The 16,029-nt window shown below is 37.7% G+C and overlaps 2 protein-coding genes across 2 annotated transcripts; one reads left to right on the forward strand and one right to left on the reverse strand.

Annotated features, from left to right (window-relative positions):
• Positions 1 to 669: 669 nt before the first annotated feature.
• On the reverse strand, positions 670 to 3,939 carry LOC115423026 (extracellular superoxide dismutase [Cu-Zn]). Its single transcript, XM_030139720.1, has 3 exons — positions 3,922 to 3,939; positions 3,705 to 3,801; positions 670 to 2,262 (listed from the first exon to the last, which is right to left on the reverse strand). Exons 2-3 carry the CDS (start codon positions 3,725 to 3,727, stop codon positions 1,632 to 1,634), a joined length of 654 nt encoding a protein of 217 aa, XP_029995580.1. The 5' UTR covers positions 3,728 to 3,801; positions 3,922 to 3,939; the 3' UTR covers positions 670 to 1,631.
• A 1,689-nt stretch (positions 3,940 to 5,628) lies between these two features.
• On the forward strand, positions 5,629 to 15,516 carry LOC115422720 (pre-mRNA-splicing factor ATP-dependent RNA helicase DHX15). Its single transcript, XM_030139214.1, has 14 exons — positions 5,629 to 5,805; positions 8,096 to 8,435; positions 8,555 to 8,748; positions 8,856 to 9,015; positions 9,331 to 9,549; positions 9,681 to 9,848; positions 9,951 to 10,037; positions 10,225 to 10,374; positions 10,467 to 10,575; positions 10,669 to 10,860; positions 12,095 to 12,217; positions 12,340 to 12,530; positions 14,793 to 14,962; positions 15,048 to 15,516. The coding sequence occupies exons 1-14, from the start codon at positions 5,741 to 5,743 to the stop codon at positions 15,163 to 15,165; spliced, it is 2,286 nt and encodes a 761-aa protein (XP_029995074.1). The 5' UTR covers positions 5,629 to 5,740; the 3' UTR covers positions 15,166 to 15,516.
• Positions 15,517 to 16,029: the final 513 nt, after the last annotated feature.

Here is a 16,029-nt window from a genome sequence, read left to right on the forward strand (position 1 = left end):
TTGGAATAAAATATTTGTAACTTTTCTCAAGAAATCAAATCAAAGTTTATTTATATAACACTTTACAACAACATAAAGAAGCCCAAAGTGCTTTACATCTGAAAGCATGATTAAATAAGATATAAAACAGGTTAATCAAGTACCATAAATATGCATAAAGAAATAGGACACAACACACAGTGATAAAAAAGACCACAGATTAAAACCTAACAGTGTCTCAGTACTAAGGGTTAAAAGCCAGTCTGAACAGGTGAGTCTTTAACCTGGACTTGAACAGGGGCAGGTCAGTGAGGACTCGCAAGTCAGGAGGCAGCGGGTTCCACAGTTTTGGTGCGGCAACAGCAAATGAATGTTCACCCCCAAGAAACGATTGCGACTGTGATTTATTCTTGACAGATCAAGTGTAACTGGGACTTGGTATAAAGGTAAAGGTGATTACTGATGTGTATAAATAGGAATAAAAAGAGGAATGTGTCTGAAAACAGAATTATTCCAACTTTATTGGCAGCAGTGTATTTTAAGCTCTTAAAATACAGCTGTCTCTGTCGTAACGTTTTTAAACCTCATTATCATTATCGCTGATGTGCCAGTTAAATATCCTAAGACAAACTGTAGACATTAATGTGCTGCTGTAAAACATTAGTCTTCTGGAATGGATTTTCACATGATACTTTTTCAGCTAAAAGAACATTAACAGTGTCAGGCTCTGAGGAATAAGGCTGGACTCAAATGTATGCAAGTTATTCCACAGCAGAAAGCACTTCTCAGTCTCAAAATCAGAGGTGTGGAGATGTAGCAGAGAGATGGTGACAAAATGTAAACCACAAGGGCTTCTGAATGTAGCATCTTAAGTAGCCAACACTGCAGCAGAGAGGTGTAATTTTGGTTTTTCTGCATTTGACAATTTCGCAAGTGGATTTTGAAACCAAGAAAGGTTTCAGTGCTTGTCAGTCAGTTTCACCTTCATTTTCAAAATCTGTCCACTTTCAAAAACTCAAAATGAAATCCTTCTACAGAGAAAATGTCAAATCAATCTTTATTTCGTTTGGAAAACAGAAACTCATGTTTCCATACAATGATTTTTTTTCTTGTCTTATATAGCTCATCATTTATTTAATCATTAGAAGACAAACATGACCAAATCTAGTACAATGCTGCATGAACAGATATAAGCATAGTTTAAGAGAACACTTTTTAAACTCCATTTTTGTTGACTGCAAGAGGCAAATATTTGTCATACAAACCTTTGTCAGGTTATTGTGAAGCAAACCTTTGTTCAGATAGTATTGACTGAACTTTTACTCTATAACACAAAGCTAAAGTATCTAGATTACCAGCACAGCAATCCTACTCTGTTTTTGTGGAGAAAAACTGTTAAATCCGCAGAAAAAAAAACATTACACAGAGCCATAGATATGTGTTATATGTGAAAAAAATTTATTCTGCTAAATAAATCACTTTTCAAAGATTACTGTGGTGTGATGTTGAGTATAAAATGTGACACCGTATCCAACAGGACTTGACAAAGTGTTTTGAAAAACTGATGTCAGAAAACACATTTATCAACTTGTTCTTTTTAACAGAATAGAATTTAAAGCAGGAAGTGAATGAAATGCAACAGGATTTTATTTCTAAAATCTCCTTCTGTTGTGCAGCTTATTGTACATATCCCAGAGATTTGGGGAGGAAATCCCAATAACACAGCAGCCAAGCCTGCGTCCTGCATTTCCATGAAGCAGGCTCCCTGCATCCCCACCGCGTCCTAAGTCGTCTATCTTTTCGTGGATCACCGCTGCTCTACCGATCACAGACAGACCCCCAAACAGTGTGGCCTCAGATTCAAACACTGCGCTGATTTTTCCTTGCTGGGGCTCAAAGTTGCCAAAGTCTCCTGGGTGGCCGGGGTGATGTACATTGTGGGGATTGTAGTGGCCTCCAGTGGAGTCACAGCCCCGGCTCAGGTCTCCGTACTGATGGATGTGCACTGCTCTGGCCTCTGACCCCTCATCTTTAGGGAAACCACTGATCCGGAGGAGGACTGAAAGCCTGCCTTGAGGGTAATCCTGCTTGAACAGCACTTGACCGAACACTTTAGGCAGGCCCTCAGCAAGGGAGCTGCTGGGTTTCATTTTGCAAGCGGCATACAAAGTCCCATTGTGCTGCGAGACCTCTGGTGGAGCCCCAGTGTTACTGTTAGCTGAGAGACACTGTTTACAGGCTGCCAATAGAACCAGCAATGCTGTTCCCAATGCACTTATTGACCTGAAAGATAAGAAAATGCTTGACCAATACAAATATTGAAAAACTCATTTGAAGTTTCTCAGAGTGGAGTTTTTTCATAGGTCTCATAATTGTTGGAGAGGTTTGATGTTTCTATTCTGCAGGTACAGTATGTTCTAGTTAAGTGTATAGTGAGTGGTCCAGATGTAAAACCCATGTTAAAGAATAGATGATTTCCTGAAGACACAAGACTCTTTAAAGGTATGCACAATTGATCGACTAAACAAAGGGTGGCCAACCCTGGTCCTGGAGAGCCACTATCCTGCATGCTTTAGATCAGGGGTCACCAATCCTGGTCCTCGAGGGCTACTATCCTGCATGTTTTAGATGTATCCCTCTCCCAGCACACCTGACGGTCATTATCAGGCTTCTGCAGAGCCTGATGATAGGCTTATCATTTGAATCAGGTGGGTTGGAAGAGGGATACATCTAAAACAAGCAGGATAGTAGCCCTCGAGGACCAGGATTGGTGACACCTGCTTTAGATGTTTCCCTCTTCCAGCACACCTGATGATCGTTATCAGGCTTCTGCAGAGCTTGATGATAGGCTTATCATTTGAATCATGGGTGCTGGAAGAGGGATACCTTTAAAACATGCAGGATAGTGGCTCTCTAGGACCAGGGTTGGCCACCCCTGGACTAAACACTACTACTTGTTCTACTGCTGCAGTCTCATGTTCTTTTATCCTGAGCGTTTCGATGGATTTTAATTATCCAAGTTTACAGTTTCTTATATTGGCATTGCCTTCTTTTACTAAGACACAAGTAACTAATTTTGCTCCTCACATGTACCTGAACCTGAATGACAATAAAGTCTCCTCAAATCCTTTCAGTCTCTGACAAATGCAATATTTGAAACTACAAGCTGATTTAATAAATATTCAGTCCCTTCTCTTCAGTTATAGTGACATTACCACACTTTAAAACACTATTCATGTGTGTTTCTAAGTGTAAAACTACTCATCAGGTAAAATATCACTTTTCATAATGTTACAATGTAAGATTACATGATAAAATCTTCATTATTGTCTTTTAATACAATATTGTAAACTTTCAGTTGGAGGTTACTTTACCTGCTATTTAACAGTGCTCCATAAGATAAGGCATGGATTACAGCATACAGATGTTCAAATATGTACTACAATAAAAAATATTACTGTCCATAATGGTTATAAGAACAGTTATGTAACTTTATTAGTTATTCAACACTGATTCTCCTTTAGTGTTTTTCCACAAAGGATTCGTCATTGCGCATGTCTAACTCCTGCACTGTCAACACTGTTGCACACAACAGAGGTTTGACTGAATACCATGACACTTCATAAGGGTCAAAATAAGGCGTATAAACCGGGATGGATTTAATGTCGCAGTATGTTCATTAGAAAACTCAGCACAGGTGCAAACTGAGATAAATGTCCGCTTACCTGTGTGGACGCATTTTCAGCATCACGAAATCAACAACTCCGAAGTTTTCAGTCCTGAAGAGATGCTTTAAGTCAGTAGTCTGACTTGTAATGGGTCCTGAGAGGAACAGTTTGATAACAGTCTTGTATAAGTGGATCAGAAGGCGTTGCTTGCTGAGGGTGGATCTCTTAAAGGCCTGCACAAGCTTCTTTTTTATTATGAGAAGCGCATGCTTACCTTTTATCGGTATATTTTCCCTGCAGCCACGCCCGTTTAAGTTTAGTAGGTAAAAAAAAAAAGAAAAATAGTAAAATTAAGCTGTTTTTAAAGATCCTACTTTTGTTTACGTCAGCCACGCAGCACAAACTCCTCCTCTTTCATTAACCCCTAAAATATACTGACACCTAAAGGTCACGTGATGGGTTGGTCTCGTGATTTTAACTGTCGATAAAACATCCGTTTAATGTTAAGTTTCTTTTCTTTTTTTTTTGTAACTTGTCTCATTGTCAAAAGGATAAATAAGTTTATACGATTACATAGCCCACTAAGAACTATATAGTGTTAATACAGAAAAAAAAAAAAAAAAAAAAAATCAGTTGGAGAATGATTAGATTGGATTGATCAGGAGACAATAATTTAATGTGTGTGTGTGTGTGTGTGTGTGTGTGTGTATATATATATATATATATATATATATATATATATATATATATATATATATATATATATATATAAAAATATAAACAGAAATGTTGAAAATTTTACCAACTTAATAATATTGGGGGGAACAAAGCATTTTGAACCAAGGATATAACATTAAGTAAAACTTCACCCACCTTTAGTAACTGATACTGCTGAGCATAATAAAATGTACAAGCTATTAAAAAAAATTACGCATTAATATTAAATTCTGCTTTCATTGTTTCATTTATTTTCCAATACATCTTATCTAAGCATTGATAACAAATATTACTATGATTTAAAAAAAAAAAAAAAAAAATCATTTTAACCCTTTAAATACTATGTTTTATCACAATACCACAATTTTTCAGATGAAAAAAACTAAATATGAATTATTTCAATATGTTACATGCAGAGCAAATTATTATAAACTGGGATATGTCAATGATTAGCTGCAACACTGATTTTCTTTTTTCATTATTATTTTTTGTGCAGTCTCAAATACACAACCTCATACCACTAAGCACACAAAATAGACTTTTCATAAGGAAGCTATAAAAAAAATATTGTAATCTAATATTATATTCTTGTTTTGTTGAGCTGTTTTCTTCCACCTACATCTGACCTAAATATTGATATCAAATCTTCATTGATTTGTTAAACATTTTGACCCTTCAAATGTATTTTTTTGTTATGATTTCACTATTTTTTTTAGATGGAAGAAACATAAAATCTGAATTACTGTCAACCTATTAGTTGTAAAGTAAATGATTGTGTTGAATTACTACACCCATATACATACACATAGGCCTATTTCAGAGGGTCAATACTTAAGGTAGAGTGACGCCATCTGGTGGAGAGTAGTAAAAATGATCAATTCCGAGGCAAAAGACCACACTAACACTCAGACATAATCAAATGCATGTATTATGCTTTAATGAGAGTGATTGCAGTTTGTTAGACTTTCAATGGTACATATATAGTTTTTGCTTAACAGTATGAGTGAAACACTTGTTTGTGCACGATGTATTTTAGACTTACTACAGAAGCTGATCTGGAAACAACAAAATATACATATACACAACAAAGTATCCTAATGAAACAATGAAAAATGCGCTCAACAGTCTCTACGGGTCAATAGTGTTGCTAATATTGTGTTTTAAAGGTGCATTATCATAAACAAACCATACATCTATTGATAGGGCTGGGTCTCCAAACCAGCAGGTGGCGATAATGTCCTTCAGCATCAGCCACGATACAAATTTTAAAAAGAGAAAAACACACAATCGCAGGAATCAGGAACCCAACTTAGTTGCATTCTGCCCGGCAGTTTGCGTTAGCTGTTCTTCAAATAAGCCACATTTTCCTTCCAAAGATGTCTAAAAGACATCGTCTAGATTTGGGCGATGACTATTCCTCCAGTAAGAAGAGATCCGAGGGGTAAGTGGTGCTCTGCAGTTAACATGTCTGCTTTAACCAATTAGGTGCTAGCTAACTGGTAGCTGATGCTAGTTAAGTTGGCTAATAGCCACTATGAATGTATTTTGAGGACCAAGACATGACAACTGCGGCTGCTGTGGTGGCATTTTAGATGTTGTTACGATTGGTGATGTGTAAAGTGTTGTATATTGCTATTAAGCTGTGGCAAAGTTGATGTAGCTAGCACAGACTGTGAAGCTAGTGAAGGCGGCTTTAGCTAACAGATGAAGCCTTCTCCATTGTGGCACGTGTGTCTGTCTGTAGCTAACGGCTACTTAGCAAATTGCTAGCAACCTTAGCTTCATAGCATTGGCTAATTTTGGCTACAAAAAATAGACAAATCTTGAGCCAGTTTGTTTTAGGCGTAAACAAATAATTACCATGTCAAGGTATTATGAAGAACCGAGTCTTTATCGTAGAAGCCATTAATTTATTAATTGAAACTTTAGATTTAGACAACGTAACCTAACACGGTGTTATTGTCATAGATACATTTGTACGTTCCCTTATATCGAATTATTAGAATAGTGTGCATTTAACTTGGTTGGCCTGAAATTACTTTTTAATAGGACAATGATAATGGCTTGGTCAGTTACACAGTTAATTCAGACAGTAGGGAGAAAAGCGTAAGCGCTCACTAACAAATAGAGTTAAACGAACCACTGACGTCCGTTCCCCTCGAACATCATCTAAACGTCTAGGTGTGGAGTCAAGGGTCGGAGGGACGTAATTACGGCGTGTTCGTATTAGGTGACAAACAGTCGGGAAGGTCGAAAACATGCACTTATTTTACAGTGTTACACTGAAAGCACAGCGACCTCACAGTTGCAACCAGAGAACGTGTCATTAATGTATTACAATATAATCAGCTCTGTAACATCTCTGTATTTGTTTCATAGCTCATGGATAAATAAGGGTATCTTTATTTTTTGTAGTTACTGCATAAGACAAGGTCCATCAATAATTTACAGTTGCAAATAAGATGTTTGGAAAACTATTGGGAGAACTTGGGGCCAATACTGTCTGATAATTACTGTCAAAAATTAAGAGTTACACAGGTGTTTGACAGTCAGAGTTTCAGATTATCGGTTTAAAAGTTTTGTGATGATTTCTTTTTGGAGCTGGCCAGGCAGTAACGGATGGACAGTCTTAATATATTTTTGTTTCCCCTTTCACAACTATTTATGGTAGAAAGATGAATGATGCCTCATTTTGTAGGGGATAATGAGCACTTTTTAGATTTGATTGAAAAACATGTTTTAATCAAATTTTCTGTCTTAAAAATAGTAAAAACCCCTCTGATTAACAGATTTACAGAAAATTAAAATCTTTTTTTGACCACTTAATAAAACCTGCCTTAAAGTGCGGTTCCAATTTTCATAGAACTGTCAAATCTTCTCTGTTGGTCCTCTAGGGAGTCTATTTTGCAAAATAGTAAACAGTTTGTATTTTTTCCAATATATGAGGACGTAAAGTAGCAAGAGTTTTGCTAAGCGTTTTGGTAATAGGTGGACAAGGGAGAATAATTAGAAGTTTCAATTGTTTATTCAACATATTTATTAGTATATACATTGTATATATAATATCTACAAAGTCAAATACCTCAAACTAAACTAATTGAATACGTTTTAACATATATTTATATCTGTTTATTACGTCTTTGTAACCACTGTAAAAAGAGTAGCAAAACGTTTTTAAATTGACCTTCCAAGTGATCATGAGTATAATATAGATCCAATAGAAAAGGATCGAAGTTATGCTTTGAATTGCACTGATGGTCAAAGAATGCAAACATAAATTTATGCTCAATATAATGCCATCTAAGTATTATTAAAACATTTTTCAAAAAAATAAAACTTGTACAGGTCACTAGAAGTAATGTACTTTCAAAATATATGTCTTCAAAAGGTGATTTTTAAATTTATTTTTTGAATTAGATGTTAACCTTCCCTTGGCCAGCCCCTTTATTCATTAGGCATATTTTATTTATGGGGATTCATTATTTAGACTTGGACGTTCAGTTCAACAGTCAGTTGTTTCTAATAAAGGAAAAAATAACACGTTTTTTGTGGGATATCTGCTGAGTAACTGGCATAATTTTTTTTTGCTGTTTTGAAACTAGTGTAATCATTGGCTTTTAAAAATCCGATGTCTGACTTGTTATATATATATATATATATGAGATATTAAATTCTAATGATAGGTTTCAAATTGAAGTGGCTGTAATGATGTACTGTTTCTATGTTTACAGGAGAGACCGGGATCGTGACAGAGACCGTGAGGATCGCTCCAGGGACAGGGACCGAGATAGGGATCGGGACAGGGACAGAGATCGGGATAGAGACCTGAAGCCTTCTAGTGCCCCTTCTAACAGCACTGCTGGTATAGGCCTGCCTCCACTCAAACAGATGGCCGTGCACCAGCAGATTAATCCATTCACCAACCTGCCACACACGCCACGTTACTACGAGATTCTGAAGAAGAGGTTACAGCTTCCAGTGTGGGAGTACAAGGAAAGCTTCACCGACATCATCACACGTCATCAGAGCTTTGTCCTTGTTGGAGAAACAGGCTCCGGGAAGACAACACAGGTCAATTATTTCATGTCCTAGACACTAAATGCTTATGTAATATTTACTATTCACTTATCTCATTCTTACAAAGATGCTTTTTTTCTGAACTTTTTGCAATCCTTGTGTCCAATCTCCAGATTCCCCAATGGTGTGTGGACATGGTGAGAGGTTTGCCTGGACCTAAGCGGGCGGTCGCCTGTACTCAGCCCAGAAGAGTGGCAGCCATGAGCGTGGCTCAAAGGGTGGCCGATGAAATGGATGTGATGCTTGGACAGGAAGTGGGCTACTCTATTCGATTTGAGGACTGTAGCTCTGCCAAGACTATACTGAAGTAAGTAAATAAGGTTGGCTGATACACAGTAACTGCTTTTCATAGGGATACAGTAATCCAGTGTTGCTTAAATTATATCAATCTCATATAACCTGTTATATCTTCAGGTACATGACAGACGGTATGCTTCTAAGAGAGGCTATGAATGACCCGTTGTTGGAGCGTTATGGTGTGATCATTCTGGACGAGGCCCACGAGCGAACCCTGGCCACAGACATCCTGATGGGAGTCCTTAAGGAGGTGGTGCGTCAGCGATCAGATCTGAAGGTATTTGCTTATTATTAATGAATTATTAATGACATTTTTACCTTTCCTATTCTAGTATTGTTTTCTTTCACTCTAAACTATTTGGAAGCATGGTTTCATTAAAAATCAGTAATGGTGTGTTACTAAAATTATGAAATGAGTGTTCTGAAGTGTAGTAATCCCTTGATATATTTGTGTTAGAAGTAATAAATTTGATGTTAAGATTCAGGCATTGATGACTGTGTTGTAATGGAACATGTGTGTAAGAAATTGGGCATAATTGTGAAAGAGCCTCCTAGACTACTTAAATGAACACTTCCGTCTTTGTTTTATCAGGTGATCGTCATGAGTGCCACCCTGGATGCTGGCAAGTTCCAGGTGTACTTCGACAACTGTCCTCTGCTGACAATTCCTGGACGTACACACCCTGTAGAGATCTTCTACACACCTGAGCCAGAGAGAGACTATCTTGAGGCAGCTATCCGCACTGTCATCCAGATTCATATGTGTGAGGAAGATGAAGGTGACTGCCTTCTCTTTCTCACTGGACAAGAGGTAAGCATTCCATTACTACTGCTGTTAGAAGCCTTAATTCCACACATTGCTTTGTTTTTTTGTTGTTGTGTTTTTTTTCTTTTGCACTAAAGCAAAATAAAATTTTCTTTTTTTTTGTTTTGTTTTTTAAGGAAATTGATGAAGCCTGCAAACGGATCAAGCGTGAGGTAGATGATCTTGGACCTGAGGTTGGGGACATTAAAATCATTCCACTGTATTCCACATTGCCACCACAGCAGCAGCAAAGGATCTTTGAGCCACCTCCTCCAAGGAAACCCAATGGTGCAATAGGAAGAAAGGTTTGTTTTTAATTTCCCGTTACATGCATGCATCTGCAAAATGACCAACGGAAAAGACTGCTCTTTGGTGCCTTTACATGATACACTTTTCTCTTTCCTCAGGTTGTGGTATCAACAAACATTGCTGAGACTTCTCTGACAATTGATGGTGTTGTATTTGTCATTGATCCAGGTTTTGCCAAGCAAAAGGTAGGCACTACTTTGCTGGATGCTTTTGTATTGAATGCACTGTGAAAGCTACTGTTGATGTGGTGTTCTGTATGATTTTGCAAAACCTACTAGTATTTTAAAGACATTGTTATTATTAATCAGTGGTGTTTTGCCTCATAATATTTAATACTAGGTTTCTCAAATGTGTTTTTAAATGTCTGTTCAGGTGTACAATCCTCGTATCAGAGTGGAGTCATTGCTGGTCACAGCCATCAGTAAAGCTTCTGCCCAGCAGAGGGCAGGACGAGCTGGCAGAACACGGCCAGGGAAATGTTTCCGCCTTTATACAGAGAAGGCCTACAAAACAGAGATGCAGGTAAATGGACATGGACATATTAGCCATTATCTTTTTTTATGTTTGCAGAATTGTATTCCGCATTGATTAACACCATTAACACTTTGCTTCAGGATAACACGTACCCTGAGATTCTTCGGTCCAACTTGGGGTCTGTTGTGCTGCAGTTGAAAAAGCTGGGTATTGATGACCTTGTTCACTTTGACTTCATGGATCCACCTGGTAAGTCACTGCAAACTGTCTTGTCATTTGGTTTATGTTAGGCTCAACCCTCAGACTTGCTAATCCTTTTCTTTCCTTTTCCTCTCTCCTCAGCTCCTGAGACACTGATGAGGGCCCTGGAGCTGTTGAATTATCTGGCAGCTCTCAATGATGATGGCGACCTGACGGAGCTGGGCTCCATGATGGCCGAGTTTCCTTTGGACCCCCAGTTGGCTAAGATGGTCATTGCCAGCTGCGAGTTTAACTGCTCGAATGAGATCCTTTCCATTACTGCCATGCTGTCAGGTAATGCCCAGGACTGGGCTGACATCTTCCTTGCTTTCTATAGGCCAGTTCTCTCACAAATAGGGTTAATGTGCTGCACATTAAATATTTATTTTCTAGAGTATTTTGGTACACGTGAGTTCAGCGACATTATTGAGCACACTTAGCTGCATATATATTTTAGGAGTCTCGATGTTTTCTTATACTTGGAGTGAGTGATTAGCTCGGATGTTTGATCTTGCATGCTTAAGTCAGTTAAGATCACAACTGTTGAATGTAACGATATAATTTAGTGAAGTGGATGCAGTGTAAAGGGTGAGATTATATGTCAATACTTAATTGACACATGGAAATGAATATTCTCTCAACCAAATGCAAAATTGATGCGGACTGTATCATAAGTGAGCTCCATTATTATTGGACAAAGAACTAAGATGGAAAAAAATATTTGAGATTTGCAACCAAAGGACAGAAATGGATCCTAGGAATGGAGATTTTTCATTCCTCCCCTTTTTAAAAACATAAAAATGGATGTATAGTGTGTCTTATTAATCTTAATGATTCCCTGGTCCTCACAACGCATCCATGATTCTGGAAGCCCATTGTGATCTTTAATATCAATATCAGCAAAGCCTTATTCGTGCACAAAGTAACTTCTCAATGCACTTATTTCTGTATAGCTTTAATTGTTATTTATGTACTTATTTCTTTGTTTTTTTCCTTTTTTTTTTTTTTTTTTTTTTTTTTGACCAGTGAGTAAGTGAGCTTTTTCATCACCAAAGCAGATGGATAGGGCAGGCACCACAGAAATGTTTCACTTGCCATTTTTTGCTGATTTCTTTTATAATAATGATGCATAAATTACTTTAGTATTAGCTGTTAGTTAACTGTCAGTATTTTAACTAGAACACTTATCTTCTGCTCTTTAAGAGGCCTCATTGCTGGAGACTTTTAAGTTAAAATCCTGAGTATTGACAAGTTGCACATTGCTGGTGTCGCTAACACTATAGTTGTGTGAAAACTCTTGTTTTACAGATGTGGTTAAATGACCCCTCCCCTCTACGAGCTAATAGGCAATACACTTGGGAAAGACCATGAGAAAAGCCTGCAGCCCCATTTGCTAAAGCTTGTGGTCCTGCCCTGTCCCAACGCTGTGTCCAGTGCCCTAGCATCATAGGCTTTGCTCCATTTTTCTATGAATGTTTGACTCATCCCTATGGGCGGCTTTGTTGGGGCCCATACCAACCTTGTTTAGTCCCACAGTGTTTTGTCCGCCCCACGGAGGCTAAGAAGGCAGCAGACGAGTCCAAGATGAGGTTTGCTCACATTGACGGAGACCACCTGACGCTGCTCAACGTCTACCATGCCTTCAAACAAAGTGAGTGCTTGTCTTTGTTTCTACTGTATTCTAGTTTTTGCACGTTGTATCACTGAGACTTTCATAAATGTTGTCAATTTTGAGAATCTATTGACCCACAGCTTTTCTTTTTTTCCTTCCAGACCATGAGTCCAACCAGTGGTGCTATGACAACTTTGTCAACTACCGCTCCCTGATGTCTGCTGACAACGTGCGGCAACAGTTGTCAAGGATCATGGACCGTTTCAACCTGCCACGCCGCAGTACTGAGTTTACTAGCAGAGATTACTACATCAACATTCGCAGAGCACTCTGCACTGGCTTCTTCATGCAGGTGAACACACACACCAACTGATTTACCTCTAATGTTAATGACCAGATTTGTGATTGGAGGCTATTATTCATGATGACCTTTATACTTGGCTTAAGACCTGTTTAAGGAACTCATGATGTCAGTTAGTTGTACAGTTCTGAGCAAAAGCCACAAGTAGGTTTGTTGTTTTAGCAAGAGTAGAATTGATACAACCCTGTTTCCAGTGACGACTGGGACAAGGTTGAAAACGTACATTAAAGCAGAGTACAATGATTTTCAAATTCTTTTTGACCTATATTAACCCATAAAGACCCAGAGCTTCATTTGTGTCAGTTTCCAAATGAAATTTTCTCTATATTTAACCTTTCTCAAGAGATTTGTCACCGTGTATTATAATATTATCCTCTGTATTTTGCATTTTATTAGTGTAAATCAGGTATTTTCCTATATTTAATTTACTGATTTTGTAGATGTTCATAAAAGCTAGGATAAAAGTTGAGGGTTATTATATAAAAAATGGAGAAAACTGCAGAAAAAAGTGACTTTTTCAGTAAAATCTATCATTAACTGAACATAGAGCAAGCATTTCCATCCACTGTCATATGTCAAACTCCATGGGTTTTACTGCTGAATCAGTGTTGTGGAAGATGAGTGTTTCCACGTTCACTACAAAGCCTCTGAACATCCAAATGGGTCATATCTGGTGACCATGAAAAGATGATAAACTGCATTTTACGCTAATTATTTACATGGATTGATAGGATTGGTGGATCAACAGGTATTAAACAGTTTAGATCAGCTGATGCTTTTGGTCGCTGATGGATGTTTGGGTCTGCATGGGTTAAATTTAATACACTACAATGACAAGATATTTAATGTTCAAACTGATAAACTTTATTGCTTTTTGCAAATAATCACTCATTTTAAATGTAATGCCTGCAACATCTGCAAAGTTTCAGTATTGGTGTTCATTTAATACTGCTGACTTCCACCACTGGGCTGTGCTCCTGTTCTCTCATTGAGCAGTGTTATTGTTGTCATCACATCTTCATTGCATTGTGGGCTATTTATGCTGGCCAAAAATCAAGTGCCTGCATACTGTAATATTTAGCTGGAAATAGTAATAGCAATTCACATATTGGTTTCACACTATGGTTTTGGAACAAATGTAGCATGCTGTTGTAGCATATTAATTAGCATGTTAGCATAGAATTTTGGACACCACCTCATTTGTGCCTTATGCACATGCTTAAATTTTACACAGGGTATAGGTGGTTTACCTGCATGCAGAACAGAAAGTAAATGGGGAATTGAAAAATTCTCTTTGCTTTTTGTTAATTTAGGAAGCTGTTGTGGCTGTAACGTATAAATTCTGTCTTCTTGGGAGATGGACAAAGAGCTATAAAGATCAGTATCGAATTCTTTAAAGCCTTTTTTAAAGTCTGTGGTTGCAGGTTTGGTAATGTCAGAGTCAAGTGTCTCCATTTATTGTTACATAAACTAGCGACATTGTACCCGTGGTGCCATTGTGTGTGAAAAATGCCTATACATTATTGTAAATGATAGATTTTAAGTGAGAGTCCACCAGCAAATATCAGTTGGCACTTGATCTGTCTATATCTGTTGATAAATAAACATACATTGCTTACTCAAGTGTCAGCATCGCATGGCAAGCAGAAAAGGGACAAAATATCAGCAGAGATTGGCTTGTTTACAATGGTAAAGGTGTTGGCAACCAGGTTATGAAAATCTCATGTACGATAGCATGATAAGTAGAACTTGTCTGCCACCACTATCCATTTGTAAACTACCATTTAATCATGCATTGTGCAGGTAATAATTTGAGGCAACATGTGAGGCATGAAGGGAAGAGCATGTATTTGTTTGGCCTGTCGAGCATGATTAAATTCATACTGCGGTAGTGAACTGCAGCCTTCACATTGTAGCATCATCTGCTAGCAGTAGAAATGTCATGAACGGCAGCATAACCACTTCTGAAAATGGAGTATGGCGGCAGGGATGAAGAATTCAAAGTAGAGAGAGGCTAAAATCGCCCAGCATACCTCACAGCATTTGAATACAGACATAAAATTGTGCCTAGTAGATAGTCAGGTAATGGTTCTATTCATTTGGCGAGTTTGGCAGCGATCGGGCCTGTGAAGGCTGAGGAAAATCCGTACAAATGCCCTCCTGTGCTGCAATATCGATGGGACACAACGTGTATTATACAGTAGGATTCAGCTTGTGTTTTCAGTCATTCAGATTTGATCACTTTCTCTACAGGTGGCTCATTTGGAACGCACAGGTCATTACCTCACAGTCAAAGACAACCAAGTGGTCCAACTGCACCCATCAACAGTTCTAGACCACAAGCCTGAGTGGGTGCTCTACAATGAGTTTGTCCTCACTACCAAGAACTACATCCGCACTTGCACAGACATCAAACCAGAGTGGTATGTTGGCAGAGGTTTAAGTTTTGAGAAATGCTGCTCCAAATAATACAGTGTCATATTCATGTTGTTCTCTGCTCTGTTACAGGTTGGTGAAGATCGCACCACAGTACTATGAAATGAGTAACTTCCCACAATGTGAAGCTAAAAGACAGCTGGAGCGAATCATTGCCAAACTAGAGAGCAAAGAGTATTCTCAATACTGAACAATAGCCCTGAAGTGTCCTGGAAAATAACAGCGTACCATAGTTTTAGATCTTTGTGTATCATTGTATCTTAATGTTTCAAATTCAGCAATTTGATTTTTATATTTTGTTTGTTGTTTTTTTTTTTTTTTTTTTCTTTTCTTTTTTCCCATAAATGTTAATTCTGTAATTATGTGTAATGCCAGCTAAAATACTATGAACTCCATATAGTAGATCTGGCCATAAAAATTTTCAAGAGGAATATCAGAAACACGTCATTGAGATGTGGTTGACTTTCCTTTAGGGGATTGCAGAGTCAAACTGATTTGTGCTTGCTTTGTTTCTTTAATAAAGGAGCTTTGACTACTTTGACTTGTTGAATTCCCTTGTGTATATATTGACTTATACCACAAAGTAATTTGGTCTCTAGTCAATTTTGTGTAATTTTCATTTTGAAATTGTGATTTTGGTATTTAGATGTAAAAATAAATTTTAAAAAATCCAGTTATACGTTCATGAAAAGAGAATGACTCCTGATCAATCAGTGTTTAAGATAATGGAAGTCTGTCATTTTTGACTCTTTTAAACATTCTCAGCCTCCAGTTTGATGCAGTCCAAAGGTCCATGCATTCTTTAGGAAATCCAGCACATTGTGATACAGTATAAATACAAATTAATAATTGACAAATAACATGGTTTAATAGTGGACACAATCAGTTCTGTAGCACAATGAAAATATGTATCAGAACTTTACTTGGATATCCTCCAAATTAACCTGTCCTTGTAACAACCTTCATGTAAAATTACACCCAGCAGACTGGACATACTGACAAAGGTTTACTACAGGTTCTCCTAAATATAACTTGGCGTGAGTGGTTACGTGCT

The sequence above is a fragment of the Sphaeramia orbicularis genome, chromosome 1, assembly GCF_902148855.1.
Source record: "Sphaeramia orbicularis chromosome 1, fSphaOr1.1, whole genome shotgun sequence".
Taxonomy (NCBI): domain Eukaryota; kingdom Metazoa; phylum Chordata; class Actinopteri; order Kurtiformes; family Apogonidae; genus Sphaeramia; species Sphaeramia orbicularis.